Raw genomic sequence first — 20,610 nt, 5'->3', positions numbered from 1 at the left:
AGTTCTGAGGAATATTAAGTCTTACTCTAGCCCAGTTTTCTTCTGAGTGCCAGACCTCTCATTTCTTACTGGGCTTTTCCACACTGAGTGATCCCCAAAATACCACACTCAACACATCTAAGAATTTATTATCTGTCCACCATCCTGCTGGGACTCTTACATGTGTTCTACCATTAACGGCGCCGCCAGGCATTCATCCTTTCACCTAGCCAATCTCACTGTGTGCTGCCATGTGCTGGCTGGGGTACCAAGGAAGCAAAAGATAGGCATTCTCCTTCAGTTTATGTCCTGTGATGGAGACAGGCCTAGACAGTACTCACACAACATAGAGATATATAAAGAGGTGCTATGGGAGCAGAAAGCCTGGAAAAGGTTTCTTGGAAATGACTCAAGGTGAGTCTTAAAGGTCAGCCTGAAGGAGGTACATGATATGTAAGCCTATTTTTACAGAATGAGTTTAGTTACCAAGCCCACCGTCCTTACCACTCTCTTCAATGCATTCCTGTCTACTGCCCTCCTTCTCTCACACTTAGACTACTTTAAGTCTTACATTCTGCTAGATATCCATCATTGTAATGTTTAAAAGGATTTATAGCATAAAAGTTTCCCATGATTTGCCCCCTACCTATGACTCCAGCTTCACCTTCCTCCCTCTGTCATTTGCTCCTTCACCTCTAGACATGCCCACACAATAGAATTCACCAGGCTGTTCAGTCTCTGAACTTTTCATATGCTCTACTACTTCTGTTACTTATTTTCTAGCTGTTATTTGGTAAACTTGGAAGACTCCATTCATATGAGTCTCTCTATAAAGCCTTTCCATACCTGCCACACCCATAATTTGTTATTTCTGACTCAATCCTCTAATGAATTTCACATCATTATGTGTACTATTATACTTTTGGTACGTATTTTTGTAGTACTGTCACAGTGTACTAAAGCTGTTTATTCATTTTTGCTACCAAATAATGAGCTCCTTTAGGGCAGGGATTTTTAACCTGCTGCTTACATATACTTAATTGCCTGCATGTATGTACATATATATCTATGTACTCCAGGTGGCCTAGCACAGTCCTTGGAGAGAAAATATTCCATTAATATCTGCTAGATGAATAGATATATAAGATGAAAATTCTATTTAAAAAAAATTAACTGGTGAGGAGACAAATATTGAATCTGTATGATTTACACATAGCAAAACAAAATATGCAAAGAAATGTGTCAGTACACAAGAAACTGATAAATCAAATTATGGAAGTTTTTAATATCCTACATTTAATTGAGTAAATTAAGTGGAACATTGGAAAAATAAAACCAACTGCAAAAATCTAAGTGACCAACAAAGGAGGAATAATTTAAAAAGTAATAAATGTATTAATCTCATTGCTATTCTGTACAATAGTACAATAATGGTCAATTTTGTTTTAATAACCAATAAAGCACTGTTTAATAATGAGGAAAGGTTCTAAGAGAACTTGACTTTGAAAATAAATATTTAAAATAAAATAAAGGCCTAAATTTAGTATTCTACTACAGGTTTTTGTTTTCAAAGGCAGAATGTAAGCAAATATTTTATACCATGTTTGCTGGAGTTTTGATCCAAAGACGTATTCACAGAAATGCTGTCCACTGTAGTCCACTTCCTTAGTCTTGACTGTGGCTCTTTAATACTGTTCATATCCATATTTACATTCAAGTTTGAGTTCAAGCCTAAAAATAAATAATTAGGAAAAAACCACTTTATAAAATACAGTACATTTTCCTTCTGGTTCCATGACTTCCATTTTCTAGAAAAACATATGTAACTAATCTAACATTTTCAATCCTGCCTAATGTCCCTTAATGAGTCTCATCCTGCAAATGTGACAGGGCCAGGTGATTACAAAGACAAGGTGCACGGGACAGACACTCTGGGCTCCTGGCCACGGTCATGCAGAAACAATGTCGGGAGAAAGAGCCACAGCCAGGTTATCAGAGAGGGCGACACATACAAATCCTAAATAGCTACTCTAATATTCATTACAAAGTTTTCAAACCACAAAACTGCTAAAACTATAATTGCATTAACTGTAGAAAAATGATGTCCCTACATAATTTTGATTATTTCAAAATTCCTCAGCAAAAATAAGAGAAACACTTAAGGAAGCCAAATATTAAAAAGTTTATTTCTAAAATACATCTTCAGCTATTTCCCAAGACTGCCATGCATGAAGAATTATACATGATTACTTTCAGTTGCTATCTTTTGCTTTTAAACAACTATTTTCAACTGGCTGACCAGCCAAAGGAATATTGTCATTTAAAGGTAAAAATGTCCTATCTCTAATTACACCTCATTATACCTAATAATTATCCCATATCCCAAGATGAAATTTACTTGAACTTTGCTGATAAAAATCAGACTTAGATATTGTGATCCAGGGACCATCAATATCAGAATTATTTTGAGATGAGTGTTAAAAATGAAGGCTTTTCAGTGGGAGCCAGAATCTTTGCTTACCACTCTACTCTACCAGGTGGTTCTTATTCCAAAGTTTTGAAACAAATGGTTTAGATACTAAGGTCTGATAAGAGTCCATGTGGTCTCAGGTTAGTAAAACTTAAAGACTGTAATAATATGAATTCTCTAATATCACTCCTTTTCTTGTGGAGAGCAATTAAATTTGCTGCTCTCTAGACTCATCAATTAGAGCCAAAAGCTGGCAAATTTTTTCTGTAAAGGTTCAGGTAGCAAATATCTCAGGCTCTGTGGGCCACAATATGTCCCACACTTTGGGTCTCAGTGTCTCTATGAACTGCTGTAGCACAAAGCAGCCACAGGAAATACATTTAACAAGAGCACAGCTGTGTTCCAAAATAATTTCATTTACAAAATCAGGCAGCTGGCCAAATCTGGCCAACAAGATGTGGTTTGCCAATTTAGACAACCACACTGGTGTCTCCATGGGTAAAGCAGACTTTCTTAACCAGGAAAAATTACCTCTTGCTGTAAAGATGGCCAGAATAGGAAATCCCCTATTTAGAAACTCATCTCCTCACTGGCCCAAAATGTCCAGTATGTAGTCCAACACTGAGAGTTACTTCCCTTCACTGGTGAAGCCCAAACCTCTCACTGTACCTGGGCAGGCTTTAAACCCTGTACTGTGGCGTCACCTGGGCACCACCTAATGGCTTCAATGGTATTCAATCATAGTGGCAACTGCCAAGGGAATTGCTTCTGGGCATGTAAAGAAATCGCTAATAAGCATCTCAAGGACTCAAAGTGTAATCTGTGTCCTAGCTGAGAGGCCATGGCAACACTAGGGAGAGCGAATCAAGTGCCAGGGGCAATAGCAGGCCCCAACCTCTGCCCACAGCCCAGAACACGCTAGTTAACTAAACCGTCTTCAACACAGTTGGGCTAGCAATCAATCATCAATGCTGGTTTACAACAAACCATTTAAGGGGAGAGAGAAGGAAAAAGCTAATGAATAGGGTGTGAACAAACAGGGTCAAAATATAATCCAAGGCACAAGCAAAAGGGGACCTAAGGAAAGAGAAAACATACAAGCTTGAAATTTCCAGTGGGAATAAAAGCTTAGAGACACAATGATATAGGGATGGGGAAAAGCTATCACAAATGTAATAAAAACAACCCTTTCTCTCACCCCATTTTTCTACCTGAGATGAGTAACCCTTCTTAAGTATTTAGATAGTAACTAAAATTTCAGGTTCTGTCAACTACAGAGGTGGTTGTTCCCAGCTGTTTCCCCAAAAGCAGCACTGCTCAAAATGTCTCTGGTGTGCTGTTCCTAACAGTAATTTCAGTCCTCCCCTCCCCTGCACATCTTACCAGATACCTGGGTATTGAGAAGCAATATTCTCTTTATTCTAACCCACTGAAAATAAGTGTGGAATATTTCAAATACTGTCATTTTCTTGAACGGAGAGAGGCCCCCCTGCATGAAGACAGGTTAACCCTAGAAGAGGTATGGCAACGCTCGGAGAGAGAACAGTTCAAGAACGTGTGGCTTCCACAAGGGATTTGCACTAGCAGGTAAGAGAAACCCGTAAGCCTGCCCTGTGCATCTGCTGGATGCTCTGGCCACAGAGAAACCCACCTATAGGGAAGTTGCTGAAAGCATTTATTGGTGATGGCCCTTTCTGCAGCTCAGGTGTAGTGTGGGGCATGACATTTTCAAGGAAAGATTTCATGGCTGGCTGATGGATTGACTGCTGCTGAGATGGCGGCGTCTGTTGCTTTACCAACAGGTTTGGATCAAGTTGACGAGACTGCTGCATCATTTGCTGCTGCACACTAAGCGGTCGACCCTGAAAACAACAAAATGGGAAAAATTGTGGAGAACTCTTTACAGATACCCACATATTCCTCCTCCCTTTTGAATTCATATTTCTCCACAGGAAGGTGAACAATCCCCACATACCAGTTAATATGACTCCTGGGCAAAAGATGCCTGCATAAACACCGTATTTCACTGCATTTTAAATAAAAGCACCCCGCCTCTTGTTGCACAAGCAGCGTTCAAGCTGAGTTTCTGTGCGGCAAGGGGAAGGGTCTGGTCTACCTGCTGGTCTTGTTGCTGTCGGTTCCCAGAAGGCACGCTTCTCTGACTCTGCGCCCTTTGCTGCTGCGCTAACAATCGCTGCAGGGAAGGTTGAAAAAAGGTCAGTGGTATCATGCCATCGAAGAGTAGTATGCTTCAGAGTGACTGTGGCAGATGGACTCCAAAGGCAGGGCTTTCTCTAGTCAGTGCCAGCCATGTCCTGCCTCTTCTAGCACAATCTTTTCCTTGGATTCTCTGGCCATTCTGCTGAATTCAGTCTTTTGTCCAGTATAAATTTCCACTTCATCAGGGAAATTTTTTCTGACCATGCTACCCCATACTTGGCTAGACTTGCTCACAAGGAATTCTACCCTTCGAGTTCACTATCTGTGCACTGCTAGACTAAGCTCCTGAGGGCCGTAACTAAGACTGTTTTGTTTACTGCAATGCTTCCCAGAGTCTAGTGTTTAGCACATAGTAGACACTCAATAGTTTATTGAATAAGTCTGTTATTCTACTCACCTGTAATTGGGAGATCTGAGAAAGCTGGTTTAGTTGGGATAGCTGGTTCAGCATGGCTACCTGTTGAGGGCCAAAGAGCGGGTTCAGGCCACCGTTGTTTGGTGCATACTTCAGCAATGAAACTGGAACCTTAGGATCACAATGGTGAGTTAATAATGGTGATAAAACAACTAAACAAACTAAATGTACTGCATATTGTAAATTATCAATAAGCAATTAAATATGACTATCATTGGAGGGTTTTTCTAATTGTCTTTCTTTGCTTTACTAATTTACTGTTCCCTATGGCCTTTCATGGGTTAAGCAAAAGATGACAGAGATGAATCTTAAACCAGTCAATTTACTTTGCTATTGTCCTTCTCCCCTCAAGACATTTTATAGACAATGGTAAATTTTAGATTTAAATTATCATTGCCTCATTTTCTTCACCCTACCTACATCCTTTTATATTAAGAACTAATTCAGAATTAGCTTACATCTCAAAAATGCCAATAAATATTAGGATCAACAAGTCATCTCACTTAAATAAAGCATTATCCAAGGCTCTCTTCCAGGTAAACAGAAGACAGTACAGTGGGTCTTTGTTTACCTGAGGGGAGAGTAATGGAGGAGGCACTTGAGCACGGAGATTAGGCTGAGATGAACTAAGAGGTTGTGCTGGAGGCTGCTGCATGCCCCGGGGTTGTGCTGCTGTGTTTCCAACACCAAACATACTGGGATTGCCATTCTACAGAAACAAATCACAACACAGCAACAGTGCGATTCCTTAGGGACAAACATCCCACTATCATCCTGTAATACTGACTTCTACACAACAATGACACATAAGAGAGATATTATTACTTATACAAATCATTCAACAGAGAGCCTAAAATACATATGTGGACTTACCTGTCTAACAGAATTCAAGTTTTGCATACCCAGCCCTGCTATGGAGCCAAGGGCCTGGTTAGGTAGTGCACTATTTGAAGGGGGAAGCTTCATGCTTTGACTGGACATAAACTGCATGTTTTGGGATTCATCTGCTACAATGCCATCCTGATCGGACAGACAAAAAGACGTGCAACACCAGCCAAGCAAACAAGTGGAAGGGAGAAATCATTGCAGGAACAGAAGAGAAGTCACATGACATTCCAGCATCAACAGGAAACAGGTAGAAAACAGAAGAGATCAGATTAGTGTTAATGCTAGAGTACATAAAAAGAACCAAATATATTTTATGGGATTAAGAAGAAAATATATAAATGAAATCCCTATGCTAAACAGAGACATAAAAAGGACAGTGAACTACAAATCCAGAAACAGGATTTGGCACTGGATTATAACACTTTATATTAAATGTTCTAAAATACTAATGAGAAAATTATGCTGTTAAGTGGTTTATTAGCCACAGGACTAAAACAAACAAACAAACAAACAAACAACTTACCTTATCAAAATAAGGACTGCGCTCCATGGAAGACTCTTTGGAAATCTGAGGCCGAGAACCAGGGCCTTTCCCGACCGTTCGATTGTAATCACCAATATTTAGGCTATGTTTATCTATGTCCATTCGTTTGTCTTGTAACATTCCTAATAAATGCAGGAGACTATGTTATCAAGTAGGAAGAAAATTAACATAGCTGGTTTCAGATAAATTTATAGTAGAAAGCAAAATGCTCATTTCCCAGACTGAAGTGACCTCTGCCTTGACAAAGGTGTGTAAAAAATGCACTTGCATTCCTCACAAGTAAAATTGGGTTTAGCAGATAGTTATTTTATTGAACCAATTAACTCAAAAACAGACTGGTAAATGGAAGGTTAAGACACCTTTGGTCATCTTTGATTTGCTTAATTTTATAATAAAAACACAATATCCATTAATAAATAACAAAAACAGCAATATAACAAACCACCATCTAACAGATGCTTACTATGTGCTAGGTACTGTTCTAGAGGTGTTCTGATTTAATGTTTGTAATTCTGTTACTATCACCCCCATCTAACAGATGGGGAAACGAGACCAGTTTTTCATCTACCCTACTCTCTCAGGTCTTGTTCTATCCACTACTCCCCTTATTCTGACTTCTTTCTGATAAACAGGACTTCCTCTCATGGAAACCCTCCATCCTGCAACATCTTTGCTTGAATACTCAGCTCCCAAGCTACCATCCTACTTCAACAAACCGTTTAAAAGTGAGCACTGCTCTCTGCCTCCACATCCTTACCAAAAGACCATTCTGTTTTTGCCTCCTCTCTTTACAGCAGAACCCACTTCTTTGTGTTTCTTCAATGTTGGGACATACCAATGTCACTTGTAATAGGTGAAACCAAGCACGTGGTAATTTCCCCCACCTCTTCCTTCATTGGTCTTAAAAGTGGCATCTTTTTTCTCCCAGTTACACAGCCTTGAAACCTTGGTCTTCAACTTGAAAAAAACCTTTTTTCTCACCTCCCTGTTCCTCATTCTCCACATTTTCTCAGTCCTGAAATCTTACCCATTACTTCTGTGTCACTACTGTCCCTCTCTGAGATGTCTGTTGCCACTGCCACCATCATAATACTCACCCCTCACCCTTACTACCCTCATTCTAGGCAAGTGGGGAGGAAAAACTTTCAACAAAAGAAAAGTATTAATATTAAAATAGTTACAATTTTAAAATGCTGTCGGTTGCCAGAAGTACTGTTCCAGTTATGGGTCAGATAAGCTAACTCACCTTTCAGCACTTCTATGAGTTCTCCCTTGAATGTCAATAATCCTTTGCAACAACTCTTCTTGCTCACTGATACACCCAAGCGAGCCACACTGAACTCTCCTCCCCAACCTCTACATCTAATCCTGTAACTACCCCCAGCCAACTCTACTTCTTTCTAAGTCTCTTTCCTTTCCAAGCTGTTCTTTTTTGATAACCCACATTATTTTTGCCTACCCAAATATTATCTTTTAAAAGAGCAGCATGCTGCATCTTCTTCACAAACCATCCCTCCAACACTTCTGCATCCCTTTGGAAGCCAGCTGACCAAATACAGCAGTCTCCTCTCAGCCTGCCCAATCCTCTAGGAAGATCACGAGTGACTCATTCCAATCCCCACTGTCAAATCCATTCCCTGACAACCACATCTCTCGTCCATCTATTTTTGAGGCTTTACAACCATGGATGTCTAATCACTTACACTTATTATCTCCAGCTCTACCTCTTCTGAGCTCCACATCCAGACTTTCTGCTTACTGGACATCACCACATGGTTTTCATAGGAACTTTAAATTCAATGTCTTGTATATCAAATCTGTTACTCCTATTTTATTTATCTAAAATAATGGCCAGTTACTGATTTACTGTCTCTTAGCTCCAAATTCACCCCTTTTGACTGCTCTGTGAAAATATATCTGGGCTCTTTACATTTTTTCCTCAGCCAGCTGGCACTGAGGCTGTCAGTAGTGGGTGCTGGAGAGCTCCTACAGGAGGAAGGTTTGCTTCCTGGTCCAATATGCTCACTTGGTTGGATGTGGTAGTGTAATGTAGGTGGCTTCTCCCACACCCTAGTCCAGCAGTGCAAGGTGGTCAGCAACACTCAGTGGCTGACTCCCAGCATTCCCACATACCTCCAGCTTTGTAGCACAGTGTCTCATGAACAGCTTTTCCGAGCACCCTAGAGGGCAGATTTCCAGCAAGTTTGACCAGCTCAGCTTCATAGCACCTTCAAGTGGGCCATGGAGGGGGCAGAGCCTTTTTCTCATGGAAACAGACACATACTCTAGATATGGATTTGTTTTTCCTGCCTGTAAAGCTTCTGGCACGCATAGTCTCACAAAACGCCTTAACTACTGTCATGGCACACTGTTCACAGCACTGTGTTTGAGTAAGGAACTCATTTCATAGCAAATGAAGTATAGTAATGGGCTCATTCCTATGGGATTAACTGGTGTTGCCACATACAGCATGACCCAAAAGTAGCTAGCCAAATTGACAGATCACTTACTGAACACTCAGTTACAAGGCAGGCTGGGAGAAAATGTCCTACAAGTATGGGCTTCTGTCTTAAAGGACAGGATACAGTGCCTCCCACATTACTAAAATAGGCCTAGGAATCAAAAGGTAAAAGTGGGAGTGGCTTCTCATACTACCACACCTAATAAGGCACTTAGAGAATCCTTGCTTCCTGTTCCGGCAACTGCAAATTTAGCGATTTTAGTACTCACAAGAGAGAACGCTTCCACCAGAAGACACAATGGCCTGGAAGATGAACACTGCACTTGCACATTCTGCCACTCATCCAGCAGGCAAAAGGGGACCTCATCCGACTGGAGTGACTAACTCTAATCAGCAAGGGAAAATCAGTTTCCCAATACAAATTGAAAGCACTGAGTTCCCTGGAAGCAAGGTATTCTCTGCAGGTGCTTCTTAGAAATTCCATGCCCAGTAGTAAAGGCTAATGAAAAACTACAGCAACCAAAAAAGGTAGGACAGTTGAGGGCCCAGACAGTTTGTGGATGAAGGTTTGGATCACCCACCAGCAGAAGAACCCAGAGAAGCTAAGGTACTGGCTGTGAGTGGGGCAAGTATGGAATAGGCAGAGAGAGCAGGAAGCTACAGACACCAACGACAGCTTGTGACCAAAATGAGAAAGGAGGACAGTAGTAATTGTTACATGTATGTGGTTATTTGTATAGATCAATCACTTTCTTCTTTCTCTTCCCCATTTTTATTTTATTCACATGCTGCTGAAAGGTAATACAATTTAGGTAATAGCCAGTCACTGAATTTGAGGGGTTGAATCATAGCTAGTGACAAATACAATGAATCTTGGGACACTATGTGTCTCATTTTGTTGAGACAGCAAATGGCTCCACTTTTTAGACAGGAAGCTGTGTCTTGTGAAACAGCAAGAGCCCTTGTACCGTCGTGAAGGGACTGAAACGTGTAGAGGGTGCCCAGGAAAGCTGAGTAGTCAAGGGCAGGTGCACCATGCCACCCCTGACTTACTGCCCTTGGCTCCAAATTCACCTTTGAGGGCTCTGTGAAAAAAATGGCTCTGGGCCTCTTACAAGTTTTCCCTTTGCCAGCTAACCCTGAAGCTGTCAGCAGAGGCTGCAGGGGAGACACTGCATGCAGAAAGGCTGTGGTCCCTGGTTCTGGTGTGCTTCCTGGCAGCAGGGCTCCCCTTGCCCCTGGTTAGCAGCTCCCCCAGCAGAGCGTTTCCAGTGAGCCGCCTCCCCTACAAGGTGGATTTCCTGCCCTTCTGAGCATGGCACCAGTGACCTCTGCCATGCAGTGAGCCAAGGTCACATCCGACAGTGTGGATCTCAGCCCTGCAGTCAGATGGGATGTGAGAAGGGGGTTTTTCCTCACTATCTCAGTCCTAATGTTAATGACTTCTATCTGCTATCCATGATCTCTTTATTGGTTACCAGCTAATACCTTGTTAATATAAACGTAAAGAATTACCAGAGTAAACTTTCCATGTTCAAATTACCATGTACCTTCTCTCTCCTGCCTGGACTAAAGACTAATACAGTAATACTACCACCTAATTAACTGTCCAGGCAAGAAAGCTGGGAATCTTTTTTCTTTTTTCTGGTATCATTAATCTACAATTACATGAGGAACATTACGTTTACTAGGCTTCCCCCTACACCAAGTCCCCCCCACAAACCCCATTACAGTCACTGTCCATCAGAGTAGTAAGATGCTGTAGAATCACTACTTGTCTTCTCTGTGTTGCACAGCCATCCCCGTGCCCCCCCCCAACATTATACATGCTAATCATAATGCCCCCTTTCTTTTCCCCCTGACCCTTTAACCCTCCCTTCCCACCCATCCTCCCCAGTCCCTTTCCCTTTGGTAACTGTTAGTCCATTCTTGGGTTCTGTGAGTCTGCTGCTGTTTTGTTCCTTCAGTTTTTCTTTGTTCTTATATGCCACTTATGAGTGAAATCATTTGGTACTTGTTTCTCTCCTCCTGGCTTATTTCACTGAGCATAATACCCTCTAGCTCCATCCATGTTGTTGCAAAATGGTAGGATTTGTTCTCTTCTTATGGCTGAATAATAGTCCATTGTGTATATGTACCACCTCTTCTTTATCCATTCATCTACTGATGGACACTTAGGTTGCTTCCATTTCTTGGCTAATGTAAATAGTGCTGCGATAAACATAGGGGTGCATCTGTCTTTTTCACACTGGGCTGCTGCATTCTTAGGGTAAATTCCTAGATGTGGAATTCCTGGGTCAAATGGTATTTCTATTTTGAGCTTTTTGAGGAACCTCCATAATGCTTTCCACAATGGTTGAACTAATTTACATTCTCACCAGCAGTGTAGGAGGGTTCCCCTTTCTCCACAACCTCACCAACATTTATTGTTGTTTGTCTTTTGGATGGTGGCGATCCTTATTGGTGTGAGGTATTATCTCATTGTGGTTTTAATTTGCATTTCTCTGATGACTAGCGATGTGGAGCATCTTCATGTATCCATTGGCCATCTGAATTTCTACTTTGGAGAACTATCTGTTCAGCTCCTCTGCCCATTTTTTAATTGGATTATTTGCTTTTAATTTGTTGAGGTGGGTGAGTTCTTTATATATTTCGGATGTCAACCCTTTATTGGATCTGTCACTTATGAATATATTCTCCCATACTGTAGGGTGCCTTTTTGTTGTACTGATGGTGTGCTTTGCTGTACAGAAGCTTTTCAGCTTGATATAGTCCCACTTGTTCATTTTTGCTTTTGTTTCCATTGCCCGGGGAGATATGTTCATGAAGAAGTCGCTCATGTTTATGTCCAAGATATTTTTGCCTATGTTTTTTTCTAAGAGTTTTATGGTTTCCAAGAACCAGCTCTTGGTTTCACTGAGTTTTTTCCTATTGTTTTATCCTTCTCAATTTTATTTATTTCTCCTCTGATCTTTATTATGTCCCTCCTTCTGCTGACTTTAGGCCTCATTTGTTCTTCTTTTCCCAATTTCAATAATTGGGACTTTAGACTGTTCATTTGGGATTGTTCCTCCTTCTTTAAATAGGCCTGGAATGCTATATACTTTCCTCTTAGAACTGCTTTTGCTGCGTCCCACAGAAGTTGGGGTTTTGTGCTGTTGTAGTCATTTGTCTCCATATATTGTTTGATCTCTGTTTTAATTTGGTCATTTCTTTGTACAATTTATTTCTAGTTTTATACCTTTGTGGTCCGAGACGTTGGCTGGTAGAATTTCAATCTTTTTGAATTTACTGAGGCTCTTTGTGTGGCCTACTATGTGGTCTATTCTGGAATATGTTCCATGTGCACTTGAGAAGAATGTGTATCCTGCTGCTTTGGGGTGTAGAGTTCTGTAGATGTCTATTAGGTCCATCTGTTCTAGTGTGTTGTTTAGTGCCTCTGTGTACCTTCTTATTTTCTGTCTGGTGGATCTGTCCTTTGGAGTGAGTGGTATGTTGAAGTCTCCTAAAATGAATGCATTGCATTCTATTTCCTCCTTTAAAGGAGTGCTTCCATTTAGAGCAGTCCCTCTAAAATTCCCTGTAGAGGTGGTTTGTCGGAGGCAAATTCCCTTTACTTTCGCTTGTCCTTTAATTCTGTTAGTATTTGTTTCACATATGTTGGTGCTCCTGTATTGGGTGCATATATACTTATAATGGTTATATTCCCTTGTTGGACTGACCCCTTTATCATTATGTAATGTCCTTCTTTATTTCTTGTTACTTTCTTTGTTTTGAAGTCTATTTTGTCTGATACTAGTACTGCAACACCTGCTTTTTTCTCCCTGTTGTTTGCATGAAATATCTTTGTCCTTCCCTTGACTTTTACTCTGTGTATGTCTTTGGGTTTGAGGTGCGTCTCTTGTAAGCAGCATATAAATGGGTCTTGCTTTTTTATCCATTCTATTATTCCGTGTCTTTTGATTGTTGCATTCAGTCCATTTACATTTAGGGTGATTATTGAAAGATGTGTACTTATTGCCATTGCAAGCTTTAGATTTGTGGTTACCAAAGGTTCAAGGATAGCTTCTTTACTATCTAACTGTCTAACTTAACTTGCTTATTGAGCTATTATAAACACAGTCTGATGATTCTTTATTTCTCTTCCTTCTTATTCTTCCTCCTCCATTCTTTATATTTTAGGTGTTTTATTCTGCGCTGTTTTGTGTTTCCTTTGACTGCTTTTGGGAGTAGTTGATTTTATTTTTTGCCTTTAGTTAGTATTTGGTTGGTCTGCTTTCTCTGCTGTGATTTTATTTTCTCTGGTGACATCTGTTTAGTCTTAGGAGTGCTTCCATTTAGAGCAGTCCCTCTAAAATACCCTGTAGAGGTGGTTTGGCGGAGGCAAATTCCCTTTACTTTTCCTTGTCTGGGAATTGTTTAATCCCTCCTTCATATTTAAATGATAATCATGCTGGATACAGTATCCTTGGTTCAATGCCCTTCTGTTTCATTCCATTAAATATATCATGCCATTCTCTTCTGGTCTGTAAGGTTTCTGTTGAGAAGTCTGATGATAGCCTGATGGGTTTTCCTTTGTAGGTGACCTTTTTTCTCTCTCTGGCTGCCTTTAATACTCTGTCCTTGTATTTGATCTTTGCCATTTTAATTATTATGTGTCTTGGTGGTTTCCTCCTTGGGTCCCTTCTGTTGGGAGTTATGTGGGCTTCTGTGGTCTGAGAGACTATTTCCTCCTCCAGTTTGGGAACGTTTTCAGCAATTATTTCTTCAAATACACTTTCTATCCCTTTCTCTCTCTCTTCTTCTTCTGGTACCCCTATAATGCAGATATTATTCCGTTTGGATTGGTCACACAGTTCTCTTAATATTCTTTCATTCCTGGAGATCCTTTTCTCTCTCTCTGCATCAGCTTCTCTGTGTTCCTGTTCTCTGATTTCTATTCCATTAACGGTCTCTTGCACGTCATCCAGTCTGCTCTTAAGTCCTTCCAGAGATTGTCTTATTTCTGTTCTCCATCCCAACTTTAGCCGTTAGCTCTTGCATTTTTCTCTGAAGCTCCATCAGCATGGCTATGACCTTTATTTTAAATTCTTTTTCAGGAAGACTGGTTAAATCTATCTTCTCAGGCTCCTTCTCAGTGGTTGTCTGGGTTATTCTTCTTTTTCTGCCTTTTCATGGCGATAGAGGTAATCGTGGGCAGTTGCCGCATGTGTCAGCTGGGAGAACAAAGTCCCTTCCCGCTTGCTGGTTGCCTTCCTCTCCTGTAAGAATGGCGACACCTAGCGGCTTGTGCTGGGCAGCTGCGTGGTGATGGGGCCTCTGAGTCTGGCCCGGGTGGCTGCGGAGGAATCTCTGGGCTGTTGCTGTGGGTGCGACTGCTCTCAGGCTGCTCCCCTGCTATGGCGGGGCCGTGCTGGATGGGGAATGGACGAGAGGCTGCTTATCGCTGTGAGGGGCCTCAGAGCTGCCCTGCCTCCCAGAGGGTTAGGGTACCCGGAGTTCCCTGGGATTCCCAGCTGCTGAGCTGAGTGTGCCAGGACACTTCCATCCAGCTGTGAGGCCCCTGTCCCTTTAAGACCTTCAAAAAGCACTCTTTTCTTTTGTCCCAGGGGAGCTGGCTGTGGGGACCAGTCGCAGGTTTTACTGTTCTGTTTCCCTAATATCCAGCACACCACGCACTGTGTGTCTGCACTCCTGGTGCAGATGACTAGGGCTGGGTATTTAGCAGTCCTGGGCTCCATCTCCCTCTGCGCTCTGACTTCTCTCTTCCCAGCAGGAGCTGGGGTGAGGGTGCTTGAGTTCTGCCGGCCAGGGCTTGTATCTTACCCCCTTCGTGAGGCGCTGAGTTCTCGCAGATGTAGATGTAGCCTTGCTGTTGTACTGTATCTTCTGGTCTCTCTTTTAGGAATAGTTGTATTTGTTGTATTTTCAAAAATACACATGGTTTTGGGAGGAGATTTCCACTACCCTACTCATGCCGCCATCTTGGTTCCTCTCACTTATCAGAATCATTTTTTTATCACACCCAGTCCCTCACCCTCTGTAATAAATTGGATCAAACCGGTTGTTGACTTTTGTTGACTGTAACTCCTGTTATCTTCATTGAATTAGATTCTTCCTACCTACAGTCTTAATTTAGAGCTCTGTGAGAGTTCTCATTGACTACTGCAACAAATCTCTAACTGGTTTTGCTACGGTCAGTGTCTCTTTGTCCTCTGCTGCCAATTTTTTCTGGCTTAGGTATTTTCAATTTATAGCCATGATTATTTTTCTAAAATAAAATCCAATGTATTTTTCTAAAACATTAATCTACAACATAAAACAAATGTCTAATGCTTAAAATTCTTTAACTGCATACTTTTAGAATGAAGCTCAGACCCCCAAACTCCCCATGACTTAGCACCTACTAGTTTCCTAACATCTTCACCTCGGTGAGGCTTTTACCATTAAACACTTCTACCATCACAAACACCTTAAACTGCTTCTCCCACTACATGCTACTTGACATTTTCCCAGTATGGTTTAAGATGTTTCTGCCATATATCTGAACCTTTGTACACAGCTCCTTAAATTAAGAAGACTCTATCACCTAACCCAGATAGCTCACTCTTGCTAAGACTAGATTTGAAGTAATCAGGGGCTGCCACCTTGGATTTGCACTTTACAGGCCCCTCAGCGCACAGCATCACTGCATCCTAACGTATGCTAGAGAGCCCAGGAGTACTGCAGCAAGAACTCGGGTCTCCCCTCTCCTGGTCTCGGTCAGCACTCTCTCAGTAAGATCATGCCACAAGTATGTTTGTCCATTAATGATGAATATGAACTTGAACTGTTAAATTTTTCTTACCTCCAGAAAGGTCCATCTTATTGCTCTGTACATTTTCTTCTGGTGAGTCTCTCTGAATTATGAAAAAGCAGCATGTTAGCAGGCTTTAACTTATCAATGAAAATAAATTTAAAAAGGAAGAATTTTACTTTATTTCATTATTTGTGAAATCCCAGGGGATCATGAAAGTTCATTTTTCACACATACACATACACACTTAGAAAAGATTATACTGACCAGTGTTTTTAGCTGAAACCATAAAGATAAGAAAGGCTTCATAGTCTATTTTACTCTAACCTCAAGCATACTCATATGGACTCAAAGATAAAGAATAACTTGTTAAGAAAACAAAAAATGAAATGAAGGTAAATTTATGGACCCCATTAAAAGGGGCAGGAGCAGCTAAGAAAACACTTACCGAAAAACTGATATTTGAAAACTGCTTTACAAATGGATTTATCCATGCTTCTTCTTGTTTGTTTCCACCTTTCATCATTCCCTTTGAAAAATACAAGAGCAGAAAGATGCCATAGCCACCTTTATTTATCTGAGCATAGTGATGGATCAATAACACTTAAAGACAATTCCCAACTCTCATTTTTAGCCAATAAGTTTTCCTCCAACCAACTCTTTATCAGAGTCATTAGCAATTAAAAATCAACTTATTTGATTTTCAACTTCCTTTGCTCCAGTTCTCTGGTATAGCTGTAATGTACAGAGAAATCTCTAAAGGCAAGCAGTCAGAAGGAAAAAACAGAAGCAAACGGCCTCAGTGACCCACAAAAAGAAAAATGGTCCTTTGAATAATGAAGAACTGTACATCAGATAGCTTCCTGTTTACAAGTATGTCTTCCAAGATTAACTTTAATTTGGACTTGTTGAATTCTCACACCAAATCAAAGTAAAAATAATCATTAGGTTCTCAGGTTAGTCAAAAGAAACCAATTCAACCCGTAATCCCATAATTTAATTATGCTATGGTACACTGTAACAAAAAAACACATTTCCATATGGAGAAGTATTTTAAAATTTCAATTTGGGTTGCCAAGAATACAATATCCCCAGCAGCAGCTAGAGCTGGGATTTCTCCTATTAGGTGTTGGCCTTCTGTGGCTGGGTGGGGTATGGGCAGTCCAGAAATTACTTTGAGACTTGAATTGAGAGAATGAATGGCCCATGGTCAGCAATCTGGTATATAGGAGTCTGGAAGCCACAGAGACAAGGTTTCCCTTTCATGTGAGGATCACAGGACCATTCTCAGCCTCTTCCTCAATTTCCCTTTCCCATTGCTACTGCCTGTTCCTTCTGACTGTGAAAGAGAACACAGCTTCATAATTTCCCCCTCTAAATGCAGGTCTCTGAAGCAAGCAGCTAACCCTTTCTGAGACTTCTGGTCACCTTTCATTCCTTTTCCTCTTTCACCTCCATCCCCATGCCTAACTGACTTCCAAGGTCTTCTGTCCATTCTATTCTGAAATGTTTCTCAAATCAGCCCCTTCCACTATATATCCATTTCTGGTTCCCAATTCAGGCCCTCCTTTCTAAGCTTAATGACTGTGGAGAAGTTTCCTGAGATCCTTAACTCTGGCTTCTCCTCTGCTCCAATATATCTTTTATACTATCATTGGGTAGCTCTCTTTAAAAGGAATTTATTAAAAAAAAAATAAACTGATGTTAACTTTTATTCAATTTCATGGCTCCATATTTTATACAGAACAAAGTTCAAATTATTTAGCACGGTACTGAAAACACTTTACAACGTGCCCTTTATCTAACTACAGAGCCAGAGCACTTGTTACCTCTTTCCAGAAATTCTACATTTTAGCATGCCAGGCTACTATTCCTTAACACGTCCCACCCCAGGAATCGTCCAAATTCAAGCTGACACTCCTCAGTGCTCTCCTAATGCCCCATGCTAGACTCTGAGCTCCTTGAAGGTATAGCTCATATTCTCGTATATTTGAACCCCCAGCACCAAGCACAGTACCTGGCACACAGCAGAGGCTAAATAAATGTTTGCAGTTGCTTTCTAAAAGATTTTTTACTATAGAAACAAAGGAGAAAGAGTAAAAAGGCTACACACCCTTTCCCTTCTCCTTTTTTTGCCACTCAGACCCTGTAAGGAAAGACAAAGTCACAAAACAGCATGGTCCAGTGGGAAGAACACAGGGTTTGGAATTGGAAGACCTAAACTTAGGTACTTGCTCTGTTACTTACTAGTTATACAAACTTGGGCAAGTCACCACACTTTTTCCAGATTCAAATTCCTCATCAGTATTCTATACCTCAGAAGGTAATGAGGATTAAATGATTTATGTAAAATATGGGAAAGCTATAAGCTTCATAAGGTATATAGTGAGGCAATAAGCAAATCAGCCAAATGAAAAAATTTAAAAAATGAAAATGGCAGGTCCTAGACTAGAATCCCAGGATTCAAAGGGAGCTAGATGAGCTACTGCATAGTTGACTCTAAGGTGCCAACAAAAAGAAATTATTCTTAAATTAGGTGAGGAAGATATATAAGAATTAACTGGGGGACTGGGCACCTATTTTGCAAATAGTCCCCAGGGTAACTGAGACCAGCATTCAGAACCACCTCTTCAGAACTAGTGCTCTAATCAGTTGTTCTCAAACCTGGCTCTTCATCAGCAATACTTGGGGAGCCTTTTCAGGATAAGAAACTCAGTCCTATTTCCAAAACTACAGCAGGCCTGGGGAACAGGAAGTCTTTTAACAAATGCAGCATGATTCTTATGCGCAGCCAGGTTTGGGAATAACATTTGTCCACAAACAAAAGAGCAAAGCCAAATCTGGCTCATTCCTAGGGATTCTTGTCAAGGGACCTTTGCGATAGGGGAGGGTCAAAGATAAGGAGGACGGTGACTCTAGGTAAAGGGAAGGCTGGGAACTCCAGGTGAGGAGGTGGAATGGGAGATGAACTGGAAAGTGGGATGGAAAGGGTCAACATGGAGATCTGCCCTTCTCTGCATCCTCACCAGCGCAGGTACCACCCTGGGGGGGGCGGGTTGTCCCAGGCAGCACTGGCAGAGGGGGAGGAGGAGGGAAACCCCAAGCTGTAGCAGTGGGGAGAAAGGAAGTTCCTGTGGTCTCATATTTTTCTAGGTGGCTGCCCATTCAAGAGGCTATACCTAAGTTGGGGACTGCCTGGACTATACTGATTGCCATAAATGGGCAGGTGGAACATTAATTTTCTGAGGGTGAACTACCTTTGGAATTTCAAGTTTCAAGGGCTTTGCCCTTGAAATGTTTACCTTCGATGATATTTTCTTTGTATATGGAGGCCAATTTAAAGATGAGTTAAGCTCTTGAGACGAATTACTATTCCACATTCCAATCTCTACATCCTCTTCCTCTTCCCAGCCAGTGGGGCGATTTCCAGGCAATGGCATATCATCACCACACCAGCCATCTTGCATAGATTTTGGCCCTGATTGTGGATTTGTGATACAAAGAGAAACATATCTTAATCAAACCATTCTTTCTGGAGGATGAGCAATCATTGAAGGGGTAAGGTAGGGGGGGAACCTAAAAAAACCCACTTTTATTAACCATCCCAAATTTTCAATTCAAGAATGTATGTTAAATACTGAGTTAAAAGTTCCATTAAATAAGAATTTATTTAAAAATTTATTAAAAACTTCAATAAAACATCACCCATGCTTTTACAAATAAAGGGTTCCTAACCAATGGTGGTATTCTTGTTCACACTTCCTAACAATCCTCATGGTGACACACAGGGAGAAGTGTGGATGAAATTTAAAAGAATTAATTTTGATATATATTTTCAAGGGGAATGGCCAAAAAGTATGACAAGTAATAAGCAGAAAGTATCTCTACATTCAGCCTTTGGAGTTCCTGCTAGGTATCCCATATCCAACCTATGGGATAGTGACAATGCTCATCTGAATTCTGCAGGTCCTTCCTGAGCTTTTGCTCATATTCTGTATAAATCTCAGGGAATTATCTGGAACCTCACCCAGACAGTGTGGGTACATGTCCCCATGACTATTATATTCAGTCTCTCATGTTGATAGCCTGAAAGTTGCTTGACTATTCTGGATAATCTAATTTACTAAAACATAATTTAGATTTGGAAATCTAAACAATATGCAAATCCTTAACAGTTACACAGTTATAGAAGAACTAAGATAGGAAAATTCAGAAAGATGAAGAGCAAACCACGTTACAAATTCAAAGAGCCAAGTAGTGAAACCATCAAGTATGATGATACATGGATACATTATCTACCTTGTAAACACTATCCAATTACTTGATTATAGCCAATGAGAGACCACCACTACTACTGAACAGCTATCAGGAATGATCAATAACTTACCAGATTTGCCTAGTGCTTGTGGACCAACAGAGCTGGAGCCCCAGGTGGAAGTGCTGGACGCCGCAGCAATGGGTTCCCCCCAGCTGGGACCACTGTCTATGGGTTTACCCCATGCTGAAGTACCATTATCCACAGTTGTGGCTGGAGTAGAAGGTTCCCCCCAGGGCTCACCCCAGCCTTTAGAAAGTGTGGGAAAAGAAGTCATCAGCACAAGGTAGGGAGGCACAGTGGAATAAAGGGCAGTAGGAATACTTAGGGAACAAAACATGAAGACCTTCACATAAATGTACTGAATAATGATGCTGTGATGGGCAAAAGAGACGGCATCTGTTTTAAGTAAGAAGACAAATCATTTCCCATTTTATAGTTTAACTATATGGTGTAAATTTTTCTTTCACTTCTTCTTTCATAATTGCCCTCTAGGGGTAGGGCAGATTCTTCTGAATGACC

The 20,610-nt window shown here is 41.0% G+C and overlaps 1 protein-coding gene across 11 annotated transcripts in view; it reads right to left on the bottom strand.

The window, feature by feature from the left end:
* TNRC6A (trinucleotide repeat containing adaptor 6A) overlaps nt 1-20,610 on the bottom strand; it is a 96,803-nt gene that overhangs the window by 16,232 nt on the left and 59,961 nt on the right. For 10 of the 11 annotated variants that reach the window (XR_005031068.2, XR_005031067.2, XM_057487047.1 and 7 more), the window contains 12 exons: nt 20,161-20,337; nt 19,076-19,251; nt 17,887-17,919; nt 16,222-16,302; nt 15,825-15,876; nt 6,496-6,638; nt 5,958-6,104; nt 5,656-5,793; nt 5,067-5,195; nt 4,566-4,643; nt 4,101-4,311; nt 1,579-1,710 (listed from right to left, as the gene is read on the bottom strand). Coding sequence is in view for 9 of the 11 variants with exons in the window: in XM_057487047.1 (XP_057343030.1) it covers nt 1,579-1,710; nt 4,101-4,311; nt 4,566-4,643; nt 5,067-5,195; nt 5,656-5,793; nt 5,958-6,104; nt 6,496-6,638; nt 15,825-15,876; nt 16,222-16,302; nt 17,887-17,919; nt 19,076-19,251; nt 20,161-20,337 (1,497 nt within the window). In the remaining 2 variants the exon portion in view is untranslated. The remainder of the gene's footprint in view (nt 1-1,578; nt 1,711-4,100; nt 4,312-4,565; nt 4,644-5,066; nt 5,196-5,655; nt 5,794-5,957; nt 6,105-6,495; nt 6,639-15,824; nt 15,877-16,221; nt 16,303-17,886; nt 17,920-19,075; nt 19,252-20,160; nt 20,338-20,610) is intronic. The other variant, XM_036916925.2, reaches the window with a different exon arrangement.

This window comes from Manis pentadactyla, chromosome 10, assembly GCF_030020395.1.
Source record: "Manis pentadactyla isolate mManPen7 chromosome 10, mManPen7.hap1, whole genome shotgun sequence".
NCBI lineage: Eukaryota > Metazoa > Chordata > Mammalia > Pholidota > Manidae > Manis > Manis pentadactyla.
The sequence above is the reverse complement of the archived record's forward strand: the minus strand, read 5'-3'. Positions and strand labels throughout refer to the sequence as shown.